General features: G+C 33.2%; 1 protein-coding gene and 1 long non-coding RNA gene across 2 annotated transcripts; both read right to left on the bottom strand.

Moving 5' to 3' along the window:
- Positions 1–336: 336 nt before the first annotated feature.
- On the bottom strand, positions 337–2,621 carry LOC124436499. Its single transcript, XR_006945372.1, has 3 exons — positions 2,519–2,621; positions 1,608–1,757; positions 337–428 (listed from the first exon to the last, which is right to left on the bottom strand). It is a non-coding gene; the product is annotated as an uncharacterized LOC124436499 (long non-coding RNA).
- A 4,772-nt stretch (positions 2,622–7,393) lies between these two features.
- Positions 7,394–10,169, bottom strand: LOC124436150 (NLR family CARD domain-containing protein 3-like; the record flags this gene model as incomplete). Its single annotated transcript, XM_046986074.1, has 3 exons — positions 7,394–7,397; positions 7,720–7,744; positions 9,833–10,169. Coding segments are annotated over 3 exons (366 nt in total), but the record flags the coding sequence as incomplete, so codon positions are not given.
- Positions 10,170–17,760: the final 7,591 nt, after the last annotated feature.

Here is a 17,760-nt window from a genome sequence, read left to right as displayed (position 1 = left end):
GCCGTGTTACATTCAATCATTCAATTTATAAAATATGAAGTACCTCAAAGCAAAACAAGCCAAGCGCCTGGTTACGATGCTGCAGGCCACCTACGCCACTGGAGTGGAGGTAATTGAATAAACATGGAGTAAAATGTTGTCAAGACTCATTCCAAAAAGTACTTACATGGGTATGTAAAATGCAATTTCATTTTCATTTAGTATTGGGCTGAAGATAGATTTGTCATTCAAAGTCTTCCCTAATCAAAGAGTCAACTACAAAAAATAAACAAAAGCTCTTTAATAAATAATCATTTCATTCAAACCAGTTCAATCATGACCCATAACACTTTAGATTTTGTGATGTAGTGAGTTTTCAAAACATACTTTTTGTCTTTAGTTTAAATGACGTCAGATATTCAACGAGATGTTCATACTGTCAAAAAATGCTGAAAATAGAAGATTTTTCTTGAGAAAGTGAGAACTGAGAAAAACAAACTATTGTCTTAAGGTTTCGGAGATAGTGAGTTAGCAAATGAATGATCAAGGGAATGTGTAAATGAACAAAGGAATGAGAAGAGAGGAAGAAAAAATTGTGTGAATGAACAAGAGATTATGTTAAAGAAAGTGGGAGTTTGTTATTGAACAAGGGAATGAAGGAGGGAGTGAGGATTCATAACTTCAAGAAATTGAGTATCATGAGTCAACACTGCATTATATTATGAACAAGGGCAGTATCTTTATAGAAAATCGTGTAGTAACTAAATTTAGTCCATCTGTATAATTTATAATCTACAACGTTAACCAAGTGTATATCCCACTATGAAAAACAAACGAAATTCACCTGATTATGGAAGACTGCATGTCCGACATGCAACACAGTCTATTCATAATGGTTCGGAATTCGACAGATTTTTTTTGTGGTACGATCAAAATTTGCCTGAGATCAAACTTTTGAATGATCAAGGAAATGTAAAAGTTAACAAAGGAATACGAAGGGAGGAAGAGAAAAGTGTGTGAGTGAACAAGGGATTATGCTAAAGAAAGTTGGAGTTTGTTATTGAACAAGGGAAAGAATAGAAGAAGAAATTGAAGGAGAGAGGGAGGATTCATAACTTCAAGAAAATGAATATCATGAGTCAACACTGCATTATAAATGACATGCGATGATTTTAATAATGCTTTGAGTGTATGAGTGAATGAGGGAGTGTATGAGTGAATGAGGGAATGTATGAGTGAATGAGGGAGTGATGATGAAGGAAGAATGAGGGAAGTGAATGGAGTGGAAGTGAATGAAGCAGAGTGAATGGAATGGAAAATGGAATGAGTGAATGAAAGTGGATGGAAATGAATGAAGTGAATGAGAGTGAATGAGGAATTGAAGGGGAGAAATGATGAAAGTGGAAGAGACAAAAGGAAAGAATGGATGAGAAAAGAAATGATTAGCATGAAAATCAGTAATAAACAGGGAGATATTGGAATGAGCAAGGGAGAGGAGTAAGTGAGCAAGGATGTTGGTTTTTGAGTGGCTGTGTGTAAATGAGATCATGGGAAGGCGAGTAAGGCGATAAGACTTGAGTGATAAGATATTTTACAAGAGAAACATCTAAATAATTTAATGTCCATACCTGTTGTAATTCTCGTTGTTATGGAACTCGTAAATGCATGACGTAATTTATCTAACTCTGTCTCCATGCTAGACGATAGTTTTTCAACATCAACAATGCCTTCAGCAACATTGCTGTCAAATGATACGGCCATGATCTTCTTTTTATTGCCTGATGAAAGCGAAACACAATAGTCAAAAATACAATGGTCATTCATTTGTGTTAATTAAACACACACACACAGAGGAAAAATTGTGAGTCACACTGAGTGAGTAAGACATAGTTAATATGAAATACTTTCTCACCTTTCTTGCTGGCTTAGCCTCTAATGTGTTCGATAAGGATAAAAATAAATCTTAGGAAGGTTTGGATGTGTAGAAATGGCAGAAATTTTTGAAAAACATTTTTGAAAGCTTGTTATAAACATGGTAGTATACGTGTATACGACACATCAGGAATCAGAACGCCTGTGTTGTTTTTGGCAATATTAATACAGACTGTAAAATCATCGATATGAATGTACACAAGCTTTTTCTTAAATGCTATAACGACCTGCATTGTCATTAAAGAAAAAAAATTTCACCAACTTTAGTATTTTCTGGTCTTTATGTAATGTTGCTGTCGTCTGAAACTTTTACTTTACGCAGATATACGGACGAAATGGACGAAATGTAACTAAAAGAACGGTAAAATAATTTTGTGACTATGTAGAGGTCACGTGGGTAGGCAACAGCCAGTTTGTGGACTAATAAACTCTCGGGATAGTTTCTTACATTGGCATCTCAAAGCAAGAAAAAATACGACCTAAGCACCAATACATCATAAGCACTGCTCTGACATAGACTGGACGTTGCATCTCATTGCAAAATATGACCTATTGCGTATATGAGGTTAGACTGGTAATTATATGATCACAATATAAAGTCAATTACCTGCATTTGCCGATAGCCTTTGCAAATGTTAACGTTAAATTCATTTACATTCTCACAAACATCAAGTTGCTTGCAAATCAGTGACAGTTAAATAGTGGTGCACTTGTTTTCGAACCGACCAACCGTTTCTTGTCTTCTGGAGACATTCTGTATCTCTAAAATTCGGTCATTCCTGCGGAATGCATTGAATTCAACAATTGCAGAATCAAATTCTAATTACGCAACGTTTTTTTTCATTTTCTCAAAGCATGGATTTCGAACGAATGATAGTTATAGCTAAGCTTCAAAATTACTATATTTTATTAAGGGCGATATGTTTTCAAAACAAGCTTATCATTCCGCAATCTTTGACCAATACGCAGACCAGTGCGTCCTTACAACGAACTGTTGACCTTATATGTGGGCATGATATCGGTTAGTGTTTGGACGAGACAAAGACACATGTTTATAAAGCCTAGGGGACGGCCAACTTTGTTGCTATACATACCAATGATTATGAAACTAATGTTAATCGGTTCTGCACAGCAGATTTTTATACGATACAAATTTATGTGAAATTATTTAAAATAAATAACTCTTAATACAAAGACTTTTGTAACACATCAAAGGTTTTGTCGATCGGAAAAAATTATAATTATATTTTTCAAACCATTTATGTGCAAAAAAAATTAGTATCTCAAATGCTATTATAAACCAGCACGTTCTTTAAGGAGAAATAAACACAATTGAACTTTGCCTGATTTTACCACAAAATTTATAGTGATTTAAGCATGAAGTAAACAGATGAAGTCATGATTACAATGCTAAAGTACTCTTGTTGAAATACTGAAAAACTCGTTGAATGTGCCACATATATCTTGTAGTTCTTTGTCAAAATTGAGCACATGCTGATTTGGTGGAAATAAGAACTCCAGAAATATAGGTTAAACGCTGTAAATCTTGCGTGATGAGTCTGTCCATTCAGATTATTAAATATTCAATATGAGTTACAACAAGCAAACTGGCACGTGACCAAGTTGAAAAATATGTTTGTACATAGAGTGAGTCGTTTGAATTTTAAAAACTGTACTGATAATTTTTGTAAAACGTCGAAGTTTGGACTGCAAACAGAAAAAAGAAAATCGAATGATTTTAGTAAAGACTTTGTTTTATGATAACTAAAACAATACAAATCTTGTTAATAAAATTGATATGCAGATGCTGTAGGGTCGCATAATAATTGTCTTTGTCTTCGTTTACAAACAAAAAAACGTCCAAGCAATGAAATTTATGTGCCATTAAAAATATGTTATATTTTATTAAATTATTCAATGGGGTTATTACTTTATTTTAATTTCTGAAGTTAATTGCGAGATATTTAAGAATAAAAAACACTTCAGGAACACTTTTTGCGCACGCAAAATATCTCAACTGTTATAATCAATAAATTTAAGAAACAGTTTTACTCACCTATGCCGTATGACTCTGCCTCATAATACTTTTAGAAAAAACAAGCTTCTTTAGTGACAAAGGCTGAAAAGTGTCAAGAAGTTTGTGTGGTTGATATGGCATGTGATCATAAGTAATGTGAAGAAAAGATGAGACCTGTACTCAATAATTATGAAATTTTATTTATAACTTTATTTATGAACATTATTAATTGTTTGTTGACTTCCCGTGGTTTGCAGCAACTATCGTAGTTTTGACAACTTATAGAAATTTACTATTTTTTAACACTGCAAATACTTGAGATTTGCAATAAAATACATTGCTACATACACTTCATAATGCTTTAATTCTGTTAATCATTTAAATAGTATATTGAAATGAGTTTTTTTATGATCAATGTTTACTGGCAAAAACGTAACACAAAGGTCAACGCATATAATGTTTTTACTGCCTTTTCAGGGATTACTATGTTACCGATTGTCGCTTGCCAATCTTCAGGAAAAATAAAACCTGATGTCACATTGGCATAACCAGCATGATTATTTAGTTTTGCCAAAAAAAACGTTCTTTTAAACATCCTGCCAACCAGAAGATTTCCAAAGTGAACAGATTTTAAAATCAACATTGCAAAAATAAACTTGCATGCTAGCCACGTCTCTGAGGCAAACACGTTCGGTATGATATTGAGTTAAATATGATTGAAAACATCTATTTATTTAACATGTATCTATATGTCCTGGTGGACATTTGCTTCTGCAAAAAATCTTAAAAAGAAACTTCAGAAACATTATCAGTAGTTTTTAAATTTGTTTTCATACTTGTAGAGCAGGGGTCTCCAACCTAAGGCCCACGGGACAGATGCGGCTGGTTGGGCCTTTCAATCCGGCCCGCAGAGGCACTTAAGAAAAATTATATTATTAAAAAAAATAAACTTTGTGCAGAAAGTTTACGTTATGTCGGAAGCCAACTAGCAAGAGTGGCTTACGAGAATTTTTCTCCCAACTTCCTACATACGTTCCAAGCACATTGCGAGATTTAAAAAGTTGAAGGATAACGTGGAAATTTTTCATATTCTTCGGCCCTCAACATGCTGGATGAAAGTTCATGTGGCTGTAAAGTTTGGAGACCCCTGTTGTAGAGCACTATTCTGCAAGGACAGCATGCCGGCCAAAAGACAGCAAATTGATACAAACAAACAAAAAAGAACGCATTTCCGTCGCTGTAACAATGTGTCAAATAATTTGATTAAAAGGTTCTTTAGGTAGTACTATGATTCAGTATTGAAAGCATGCTAGCAAAAGACCATAAATTGATAAGAAGAAAGGTGCTTTTTACACGCAAAAAAACAGGAAAATTCAATTAACTTTATGAAAAGATGACTACTGGCTGTTTACACTGTAAGGTCAAATAAATATTCTTTAAACATGTTTAATGTAATTAGCAAATTAATTTATATTATATATGGTTAAAGTTTATATCTAATGTCAGCAAGTTTACAATTCTCACTTTTCAAAGCTTCACTAAGAAATTTTGCACCTCCATCACCTATATTGTTATGATAAAGAAACAATTCAGTAAGTTTACAATTCTCACTTTTCAAAGCTTCACTAAGATATTTTGCACCTTCGTCACCTATATTGTTATATCTAAGAGACAATTCAGTAAGTTTACAATTCTCACTTTTCAAAGCTTCACTAAAAGATTTTACACCTCCATCACCTATCTTGTTACTATCAAGAGACAATTCCGTAAGTTTACAATTCTCACTTTTCAAAGCTTCACTAAAAGATTTTGCACCTCCATCACCTATATTGTTATGAGAAAGATCCAATTCAGTAAGTTTACATTTCTCACTTTTCAAAGCTTCAGTAAGAGATTTTGCACCTTCATCACCTATATTGTTATGATAAAGAGACAATTCAGTAAGTTTACAACTCTCACTTTTCAAAGCTTCACTAAGATGTTTTGCACCTTCGTCACCTATATTGTTATATTTAAGAGACAATTCAGTAAGTTTACAGTTCTCACTTTTCAAAGCTTCACTAAGAGAATTTGCACCTCCATCACCTATCTTGTTACCATCAAGAGACAATTCAGTAAGTTTACAATTCTCACTTTTCAAAGCTTCACTAAGAGATTTTGCACCTCCATTACCTATATTGTAATAAGAAAGATCCAATTCAGTAAGCTTACAATTCTCACTTTTCAAAGCATCACAAAGAGATTTTGCACCTTCATCACCTATCTTGTTACTATTAAGAGACAATTCAATAAGTTTACAATTCTCACTTTTCAAAGCTTCACTAAGAGATTTTGCACCTTCATCACCTATCTTGTTACGATGAAGAGACAATTCAGTAAGTTTACAATTCTCACTTTTCAAAGCTTCACTAAGAGATTTTGCACCTTCATCACCTATATTGTTATAAGAAAGAGACAATTCAGTAAGTTTACAATTCTCACTTTTCAAAGCTTCACTAAGAGATTTTGCACCTTCATCACCTATCTTGTTACTATAAAGAGACAATTCAGTAAGTTTACAATTCTCACTTTTCAAAGCTTCACTAAGATATTTTGCACCTTCGTCACCTATATTGTTACAACTAAGAGACAATTCAGTAAGTTTACAGTTCTCACTTTTCAAAGCTTCACTAAGAGATTTTGCACCTCCATCACCTATCTTGTTACTATTAAGAGACAATTCAGTAAGTTTACAATTCTCACTTTTCAAAGCTTCACTAAGAGATTTTGCACCTTTATCACCTACCTTGTTACTATTAAGAGACAATTCAGAAAGCTTACAATTTTCACTTTTCAAAGCTTCTCTAAGAGATTTTGCACCTTTATCACCTACCTTGTTAAAGAGACAATTCAGTAAGTTTACAATTCTCACTTTTCAAAGCTTCACTAAGAGATTTTGCACCTCATCACCTATCTTGTTATATTAAGAGACAATTCAGTAAGTTTACAATTCTCACTTTTCAAAGCTTCACTAAGAGATTTTGCACCTCCATCACCTATCTTGTTACTATCAAGAGACAATTCAGTAAGTTTACAATTCTCACTTTTCAAAGCTTCACTAAGAGATTTTGCACCTTCATCACCTATCTTGTTATGAGAAAGAGACAATTTAGTAAGCTTACAATTCTCACTTTTCAAAGCTTCACTAAGAGATTTTGCACCTTCATCACCTATATTGTTATTTTAAGAGACAATTCAGTAAGTTTACAATTCTCACTTTTCAAAGCTTCACTAAGAGAATTTGCACATCCATCACCTATATTGTTACTATCAAGAGACAATTCCGTAAGTTTACAATTCTCACTTTTCAAAGCTTCACTAAGAGATTTTGCACCTTCATCACCTATACTGTTATGAGAAAGATCCAATTCAGTAAGTTTACAATTCTCACTTTTCAAAGCTTCACTAAAAGATTTTGCACCTCCATCACCTATATTGTTATGAGAAAATCCAATTCAGTAAGTTTACATTTCTCACTTTTCAAAGCTTCAGTAAGAGATTTTGCACCTTCATCACCTATATTGTTATGATAAAGAGACAATTCAGTAAGTTTACAACTCTCACTTTTCAAAGCTTCACTAAGATGTTTTGCACCTTCGTCACCTATATTGTTATATTTAAGAGACAATTCAGTAAGTTTACAGTTCTCACTTTTCAAAGCTTCACTAAGAGAATTTGCACCTCCATCACCTATCTTGTTACCATCAAGAGACAATTCAGTAAGTTTACAATTCTCACTTTTCAAAGCTTCACTAAGAGATTTTGCACCTCCATCACCTATGTTGTAATAAGAAAGATCCAATTCAGTAAACCTACAGTTCTCACTTTGCAAAGCATCACAAAGAGATTTTGCACCTTCATCACCTATCTTGTTACTATAAAGAGACAATTCAGTAAGTTTACAATTCTTACTTTTCAAAGCTTCACTAAGAGATTTTGCACCTTCATCACCTATCTTGTTACGATGAAGAGACAATTCAGTAAGTTTACAATTCTCACTTTTCAAAGCTTCACTAAGATATTTTGTACCTTTATCACCTATCTTGTTATAAGAAAGATACAATTCAGTAAGTTTACATTTCTCACTTTTCAAAGCTTCACTAAGAGATTTTGCACCTTCATCACCTATCTTGTTACTATAAAGAGACAATTCAGTAAGTTTACAATTCTCACTTTTCAAAGCTTCACTAAGATATTTTGCACCTTCGTCACCTATATTGTTACAACTAAGAGACAATTCAGTAAGTTTACAGTTCTCACTTTTCAAAGCTTCACTAAGAGAATTTACACCTCCATCACCTATCTTGTTACTATGAAGAGACAATTCAGAAAATTTACAATTCTCACTTTTCAAAGCTTCACTAAGAGATTTTGCACCTTTATCACCTACCTTGTTACTATTAAGAGACAATTCAGAAAGCTTACAATTTTCACTTTTCAAAGCTTCTCTAAGAGATTTTGCACCTTTATCACCTACCTTGTTACTATTAAGAGACAATTCCCTAAGTTTACAATTCTCACTTTTTAAAGCATTACTAAGAGATTTTGCACCTCCATCACCTATCTTGTTACTATTAAGAGACAATTCAGTAAGTTTACAATTCTCACTTTTCAAAGCTTCACTAAGAGATTTTGCACCTCCATCACCTATCTTGTTACTATCAAGAGACAATTCAGTAAGTTTACAATTCTCACTTTTCAAAGCTTCACTAAGAGATTTTGCACCTCCATCACCTATCTTGTTATGAGAAAGAGACAATTCAGTAAGTTTACAATTCTCACTTTTCAAAGCTTCACTAAGATATTTTGCACCTTCGTCACCAATATAGTTATTTTTAAGAGACAATTCAGTAAGTTTACAATTCTCACTTTTCAAAGCTTCACTAAGAGATTTTGCACCTCCATCACCTATATTGTTACTATCAAGAGACAATTCAGTAAGTTTACAATTCTCACTTTTCAAAGCTTCACTAAGAGATTTTGCACCTTCATCACCTATACTGTTATGAGAAAGATCCAATTCAGTAAGTTTACAATTCTCACTTTTAAAAGCTTCACTAAGAGATTTTGCACCTCCATCACCTATTTTGTTTCTATTAAGAGACAATTCAGTGAGTTTACAATTCTCACTTTTCAAAGCTTCACTAAGAGATTTTGCACCTCCATCACCTATTTTGTTTCTATTAAGAGACAATTCAGTGAGTTTACAATTCTTACTTTTCAAAGCTTCACTAAGATATTTTGCACCTTCGTCACCTATATTGTTACAACTAAGAGACAATTCAGTAAGTTTACATTTCTCAATTTTCAAAACTTTACTAAGAGATTTTGCACCTTCGTCACCTATATTGTTATATTTAAGAGACAATTCAGTAAGTTTACAATTCTCACTTTTCAAAGCTTCACTAAGAGATTTTGCACCTCCATCACCTATCTTGTTATATTTAAGAGTTAATTCAGTAAGTTTACAATTCTCACTTTTCAAAGCTTCACTAAGAGATTTTGCACCTTCATCACCTATCTTGTTATGAGAAAGATCCAATTCAGTAAGTTTACAATTCTCACTTTTCAAAGCTTCACTAAGAGATTTTGCACCTCCATCACCTATCTTGTTACTATCAAGAGACAATTCAGTAAGTTTACAATTCTCACTTTTCAAAGCTTCACTAAGAGATTTTGCACCTTCATCACCTATCTTGTTACTATCAAGAGACAATTCAGTAAGTTTACAATTCTCACTTTTCAAAGCTTCACTAAGAGATTTTGCACCTCCATCACCTATCTTGTTATGAGAAAGAGACAATTCAGTAATTTTACAATTCTCACTTTTCAAAGCTTCACTAAGAGATTTTGCACCTTCATCACCTATCTTGTTACTATCAAGAGACAATTCAGTAAGTTTACAATTCTTACTTTTCAAAGGTTCACTAAGAGATTTTGCACCTCCATCACCAATCTTGTTTTGAGAAAGAGACAATTCAGTAATTTTACAATTCTCACTTTTCAAAGCTTCAGTAAGATATTTTGCACCTTTATCACCTATCGTGTGATAAGAAAGATCTAATTCAGTAAGTTTACAATTCTTACTTTTCAAAGCTTCACTAAGAGATTTTGCACCTTCATCACCTATCTTGTTAATATAAAGAGACAAATCAGTGAGTTTACAATTCTCACATTTCAAAGCTTCACTAAGAGATTTTGCACATCCATCACCTATCTTGTTATGAGAAAGAGACAATTCAGTAAGCTTACAACTCTCACTTTTCAAAATTTTACTAAGAGATTTTGCACCTCCATCACCTATCTTGTTATGAGAAAGATCCAATTCAGTAAGCATACAATTCTCACTTTTCAAAGCTTTACTAAGAGATTTTGCACCTCCATTACCTATATTGTTATGTGAAAGATCCAATTCTGTAAGTTTACAATTCTCACTTTTCAAAGCTTCACTAAGAGATTTTGCACCTTTATCACCTATCTTGTTATTGTCAAGAGACAATTCAGTAAGTTTACAATTCTCACTTTTCAAAGCTTCACTGAGATATTTTGCACCTTCATCACCTATATTGTTATGAGAAAGATCCAATTCAGTAAGTTTACAATTCTCACTTTTCAAAGCTTCACTAAGAGATTTTGCACCTTTATCACCTATCTTGTTATTGTCAAGAGACAATTCAGTAAGTTTACAATTCTCACTTTTTAAAGCGTCACTAAGATAGTTTGTACCCTCATCATCTATCTTGTTACCATTGATAATTAATTTAGTAAGTTTACATTTCTCACAATTTAAAGCTTCACTAAGAGATTTTGCACCTCCATCACCTATCTTGTTATGAGAAAGAGACAATTTAGTAAGTTTACAAGTCTCACTTTTTAAAGCTTCACTAAGATACTTTGCACCTCCAGCTGCTATTTCGTTAAGACTAAGAGACAATTTAGTAAGTTTACAATTCTCACTTGTCAAAGCTTCGCTAAAATATTTTGCACATTTATCTCCCATGTTGTTGCTATTAATAATCAAATTAATAAGTTTAGAATTCTTACTTTTTAAAGCTTTACTAAGATATTTAGCACCTTCTTCACCTATATTGTTTTTTCTAATTTCCAATTCACTAAGTTTACAATTTTCACTTTTTAAAGCTTTACTAAGGTGCTTTGATATATTTTTAACAGAACAGGAGTTGATTTTTAAAGAAAATACATTGCATGCTGTTGCATTTGTCAAATATTTTGACAATGTAATGACGCTATGATTATTAGGAAATTGGCATGAAAAAAACGCGAGTTCTCTTAATTGTCGGCATTCAGAGAGAAATTCAAAGAAGGCGTTTGAGTCAAGAGGCGTGAAAGAAACTTTATCAATGGATATTGTTTCAGAAAAATTATTTGACTCGCAAATTGATCTCATCTCATCGTCGTCTTGTAATTCGTATAAACACTTCATTCCAAGAAAACCAAGTGCTTTATTACCCTCTGAGAAAAATAAATGTGCCATCCAACTTTCTAACCTGTAATTATAAAAATATCGTATTGTGAAACTTTTAAAAGTTTGGTTTAATTTATTCAAAATGATAAAGTCTTTCAGAAAAGCATCTTAAAATAAGAAGTTCTTGTAAAACAACTATGATAACAATAGCCAGCTACAATCTTTTGGTAGCAAATTAAAATAAGTCAGACAATGCACACAACGTTTACCAAAGCCAAGTGCAAATTAATATTACATGAAAGTGAAAACTCCTTGCTGCTTGTCAGAACAACAGTTCAGTAGCGTTGGCAGCGTGATAGTTGACTGGAAGAGGTTAGATAGGCCAAAATTCATTTAGGCATGTTTTAATTAGTTAATTCGCCAAAAACTTTCATTAAAAAAACAAATTATATCTGTATGTCATGTATGAACTAAAATGGGCCTTACAGCGCCACGGAGCAAGTTTATAAGAAGCAAAATATATGTAATTTTACTTTCACAGTAGAACCTGTATTAAGCGGCACCGCATTAAGCTGTCACCCTGTGTTAAGCGGTTATATGGCAAAGTTTCCTGGTCCAAATACTATTAAAGTGACCTTTATTAAACGGTCATCTCTATTAAACGGACGCGGTCACCATTTTCAATGTGCTAAGCTTAATTTTTTGTTTTTTTTGCACTTGTATTAAACGGTCAGGTTAAGTAGGTACACCCCATAATAAAATATATAATTAAATTTTTTTGTTGGAACATATCATTTATATTGTATACATGTCTTTATGTTGTATTTATCTTCCATAAAATGACTCAAAAGATCCAACAATATTTTCTGTTTGTGAGGACAAATACACCAGCAATTTAATGTTTCTTACGTCCCTTCAGCCATTGACAAGAAAACCTATCTCCAAAAAAGGGATATAGGCACGGAATATATAAGTTATAAACATCTTCTCTGTTGACACACGCTTGCGTATATGAAATTATCGTTTTAGGTTTGTGTTTGGGCCTCTTTATTCTTAGAGAAATGATGACGAATATATGAACAAAAACGTACTGTTAACAATCGTGAACGATAAGCTTAATCTCACATTCAAACTAAACTGAAAGAGCAATAACATGATAACATAATAGCAGCCATATTGTTGATGTCATGGTATTGTTGATCCGGAAGTTTGTAAATTGCAATTACGATGTTGAATGTTCAGCATATTGGCAGCATGCCCAATATCTTTTCACAAAAGATAAATGCTACCATAATGCATAAAGTTGTAATAGTTGTAATTAAATGTGATATTTACCCATAAGTAGATATTTACCCATAAGTAGATATTTACTTTATCCATAGTTTGCATAAAGTTGTAATTGTTGTAATTAAATGTGATATTTACCCATAAGTACAAAGAAACTTCCCTGTTCTCAACGCCGATATTTCAAAAAAACATACATGCGTTAGCCTACCTTAGTGTGTTTAATGGCAATATTTAGTCGACGACTTTTCTTCATGCACAAAGACGGCCTATTATGCTTTGGTGCAAACGCGTATAATATCGATTGAAATAAAAAGGGAGAATGAGCTTTGGGTCCGGCTAATTTTTTAAGTGTGCGAAAATTTTGTTCAGTGAATTTTTTTCGAAAATTTTGTGCATGCTTCTACCTTGACTATCAACTCAAACTTAACAAAATAACATGAGCCCCAAGGCAGCCAATGGGCATAATGGTGAAAATTCTGAGCCTACAAGCAACTTTTTAAAAATTGCTCAATTTGTCTATTATTTAGATCATTATTTGTTTTAAAATACAATTATCCACTACTAACATAATGATTTTGTTGACTAAAAATTCTGATAATTTTTTCCTTTTTTAAAGCTTAAGTTTCATAACTCCATATTGCCAGGTTTTAGCAATATGTGTTTTAGGCATGCTGCGTAGCCCCAAATTTAAGAAAAACAGCCAATTAACTAAGTATCGTTCACCATTTCAATTAAAATGCTACTAAACTGTTAGTTTTATGCACATACAACGCTTACAAAATATGATTAGCAATTGCTTTGCCGGAAATTGAACTTCCGAGACGTTGAAAATCAAAATTTTCCCTGTATGTTCCCAGAACCTACAAGATGGCTAAAGCTTCTGGCGTTTCTTGAATTACGTTCCAAAAGTCCTAGTTCAGTCCCTGCTGCGTAGCAAGTAATTTCTATCTGTTGATTAGAATATTTAAATTTGTTGTCGATTGCTATCGCCGATTAGCGTTCCCATATCAATGGTTTCACGTCAGTGATTGCTTTTTCTGCGATTAACTTACAATTACAACTTTATGGGAACAACGCTTTACAAACAGAAAAACCGGTGTTTTTTTGTGAATATATATGAGATGCTCAATAACATGCTAGGTTTAAAGAAAGAGTTATTAACATACTCATTAATATACGAGGTTTGAGTAAAACGTTTGTGAATTAAAATTGTCCAGGTTAGTAGAGTTCTGAGAAGGACTGTTGGTGTTGCTGTAGACCGACGTTTCGACAACCTTAGTGGTAGTCATCTTCAGAGTCAAGTGAGGAGTAAACGTCAGGATAGCCGTTTTTGTTATCTTGTTCTTACGTCATCGTATTGTGTGTACAGAAATTGTGTTGCAGTGTGGTATTCAATTGTGTATTGTTAACGTGGATAAGTCTAAAGTTATGAGTTAGTTTTTTGTTTTTGTATTGTGAATGAGCCGTTTGTAAGGAGCCGGTAGTTATTGTGATCTCTTCAGGGGTTTTTGTTTTAAGTTGGTCTACCAACTTTCTAATGTAAGCCATTGTCTATAGTCAGTGCTGTAAGTAATACATTTAGATCACAACAATTACCGGCACCTTAGAAATGACTCATTCACAAAACAAACAAACAAGCAACTAACTCATTACTTCAGACTAATCCACAAAAACAGAACACAATTGAAACCCACACACCCACACATTTCCTGTGCACAAATTACGACGCTGTAAAAACCAGATAATAAATACGCCTAACCTGACGTTTACTCCTCACTTGACGACCGTAATATCAATACCAGCATTCTTTCTCATGACTCTACTGACCTGGACTATCTTTAGCCATAAACATGTAACGATACCACAGTATAGTTAATATACAGTAGAGCCACTCCATTGAATTTTTCGTGCCGCGCATATCTTCTTACGCATGTGATTACCATAGTGGCAGCTAGTAAATTGCTTTTTTTGACCAATAGAAATAATAACATGGCTAACGGGAGCAAGTAATCTAATTAAATAAACAGCAGCTAATTGCACACGATGTGCACCTACTGTATATCCCTATACAGTGACGACACTCCCGGGTTCAAAACATCTACTTTAGTTTGATTTAATCAGGGGCGGATCCAGACTATGTCAAGTACGTTGCATGAACAACTACGTCGTTGCCATTGAGTTCTATAAGACCTGGAGGGGAAACGTCAACAAAATTACTATAAATTATTAGCGCGCGGCCGCGTGGTCAAAAACATGGGGCGGATTTTGGTGGTCAAAATCAGCGGAGAGACGCGGGCTCATGAAATAAAAATTTTGTCGCCCACGCTGATTTGACAACCACGATTGGGTGTATAGAAAATATCAAAACTATTTTCCTAGCATAAACACTTTTTAAAGTTATATTTATTAAACAATTTGCAAGCTTCCGTGGTTTGCGGATGATGAAATAGCGACAGAAAAGGAAACATTTCATGACTCCGGTAAGTAGCACAGTAGTAGTTTTACTATTTTGTTTTTAACACAATACTTGAAGAGTATTTCTACAACTAAGTTTTAATTTAAAGTTATTTTGGCCCAGTCTTGTTTGTTCTTCACTTTATCACTCGTCAGACGTGGTGAAGCTGCCAATTTTTATCGAGTTTTGCAACCATCTTGTATCATGATCAAGCTAAACTCTCCTCATTTGAATTGAGTTTACCTCCCAAAAGTTGGGCAGAATTTGTTCTTATTTATTTTTTAAAGATGAAGGGAAAGTTTACAACAGAGTTGTGTTAAAATTGAATGCAGTGCCATGCAAAGTTAATGAGAACTATGGTATATGCCGTATAATATAAGTAACTATTAAACTGCTTGCCTGCTCAATTTGACTGACTGTATAGTGTAGACAATTATAATGGGTTTGGAAAGTTGGATTTATGCAAACAGTTGTAAAGTATTACTTCGCGTTTCTGTAAGTGAACTATTTATTGTTATAAAAAACAGGTTACTACTTCAAAAGCAAGATAAAAGAAGTGTGTTGAACAATGTGCTAAGATTTGCTCCTACCTTGAAATTTTTGTTCAACAATAGCTTATGATTATATCATTAATATGCATGAAAATTAAACATATTGTTGTCTTATCTCACCAAATCCATACTTGGTATGATTCCAGGTGATCCACAAATTCACATCGGATACATTGGTTACAATGAAGTTGAATGTAGTGGAAGCAAAAATAGTTGGCTTAGAAATTCTTTGTGTCTTATGAAGAATTAGTACAAATCAATAAAAGAATTCTCTAAACATATTTAAATTGCTCATGGTCAAGCAACATAGTCAGAGAAGCAAAGTCTGTCTTCAACATGTGACCTTTCCAATTATGTTTAGTACTTTGTACAAAATACTTTTTTTTGAGAAACTTGATTTGTAAGTTTTCATTAATATTTTTTTAGCAAGAGATAAAAGAAACAAATTCAAAGGCGTGATGGAAAATACAAAGATTTATCAAGTTGTTTGTCATTTTATTCTCAATTGTTAGTTTGTACATATAAATAATTAGTATTCGTAGCTGTAAGTTGTTCAAGCAAACAGAAGAGTAGTAGTGCTTAAAAGGGTTAGCATTTTTGAAAAATTATATCTTGTTTTTGACATACATTACTCAATTCCAAAAGACTGTAAGTAATACACAATAATATCTATAGAACTTGATAAATTTCTTTCCCTACACTGTCAATTAATTATTTTGCCTTCATGCAGCAATAGACAGAGTGTTTTTGTCAAAGAAACCAATGCACTTCAGTTTCCAAATTTGTAATTTCAATGGAAAATTAATGTAGTTCTGTTCAGTAATAGACCCAAGGTTCTGCCAAGCAGTTTACAAAATACAAATTTCCAACCAACATATAATGGTGTTTTGAATTTTTTTCTTTTTTGTAGCTCTTCTAGTTCAACATACTTTCTTTATGAGTTTTCAGTAGATTTATCAGGTAATGACAATACACTTATGATACTTATCCATGGTAAATTTCAGTTGACTTATGTCGTAGGACAGAAGCAAACATTTTCTTGCTTCCTTAGGAGCATTTTAACACAGATTTATCCATTTGAGCAAGAAAAATAGTTGCACCAAACTGTTTACAAACAGTCAAACGCATGCACAGAAGCATGAAATAAAGTATAAGTTTGACGAGATTGACAGGTCTACTAATGAATGCCGTTTGATTTTCACTTTTAAAGGTTAAAATGTCATAAAATAATTTAAATGTTACAGCCAAAATATGCGTTTCTCTAGCGTCGATTTTTTTTATTTTGATGTGTGTGTGTACTGTGTTTTTCACGCAAAGCTGAAGCATTATTTTCAAATGGTATGCTGTCGGTATCGTAATTGTTTTTTTTTCTCACTTGTTTTCGTTCATATAAACAGTATTGGAAATCAGGAGGGAGTGAATATTGAAAAAAAATTTTAAAGTGGAAGTTTTGACCAACAAAATCCGCCATTACCGCCATGTTTTTGACCACGGTGTCCAGGCCTCTTTTCCCCTCCAGGTCTTATAGAACTCAATGGTCGTTGCTTGCAAATTTTGAGTAAGTTGAAGGCACAGGTAAACTTTAACTAAGCCCATTGAGGTAAATATATCTGGAATGCTAACTCCATTGAGTTCTATAATAACTGAAGCGGCTATCTCAAGAGCGGCTTTAATTATTGTATGACGCCAACAAAATGGAGGATTTTGTCCTTTGCCGCTGAGATTTACCGAAATTGACAGCTTTTTTGAAAGTTTCGCAATTTTCCACTCCCAAATACACAAAATGTATATTTGTATTTCGGATTCGGCAAGCAATTTTTTGATGAAAATCAAGGTAAAACCTTAAATTCAAAATTTGTGTTTTAAGTTATAGCTTACAGCTGTTTGCTTGTTGCTGTTGCTCATTTTGAAACTATTTCAAAAATAGTCCTACACTTTTGGAACGTAATGCTTGGAGAATCCACTAGATTTGTTTTCTCATTAGCAGATTTTTTCACTTAATGTTTTAACGTAAGGTTTATTTTATGGGCTTTATATGTATGTATCTTAGTGTGCATTATGCTGAAGTCTTTTA

This window comes from Xenia sp. Carnegie-2017, unplaced genomic scaffold, assembly GCF_021976095.1.
Source record: "Xenia sp. Carnegie-2017 unplaced genomic scaffold, XeniaSp_v1 HiC_scaffold_16, whole genome shotgun sequence".
Classification (NCBI taxonomy): Eukaryota; Metazoa; Cnidaria; class Anthozoa; order Malacalcyonacea; family Xeniidae; genus Xenia; species Xenia sp. Carnegie-2017.
The sequence above is the reverse complement of the archived record's forward strand: the minus strand, read 5'-3'. Positions and strand labels throughout refer to the sequence as shown.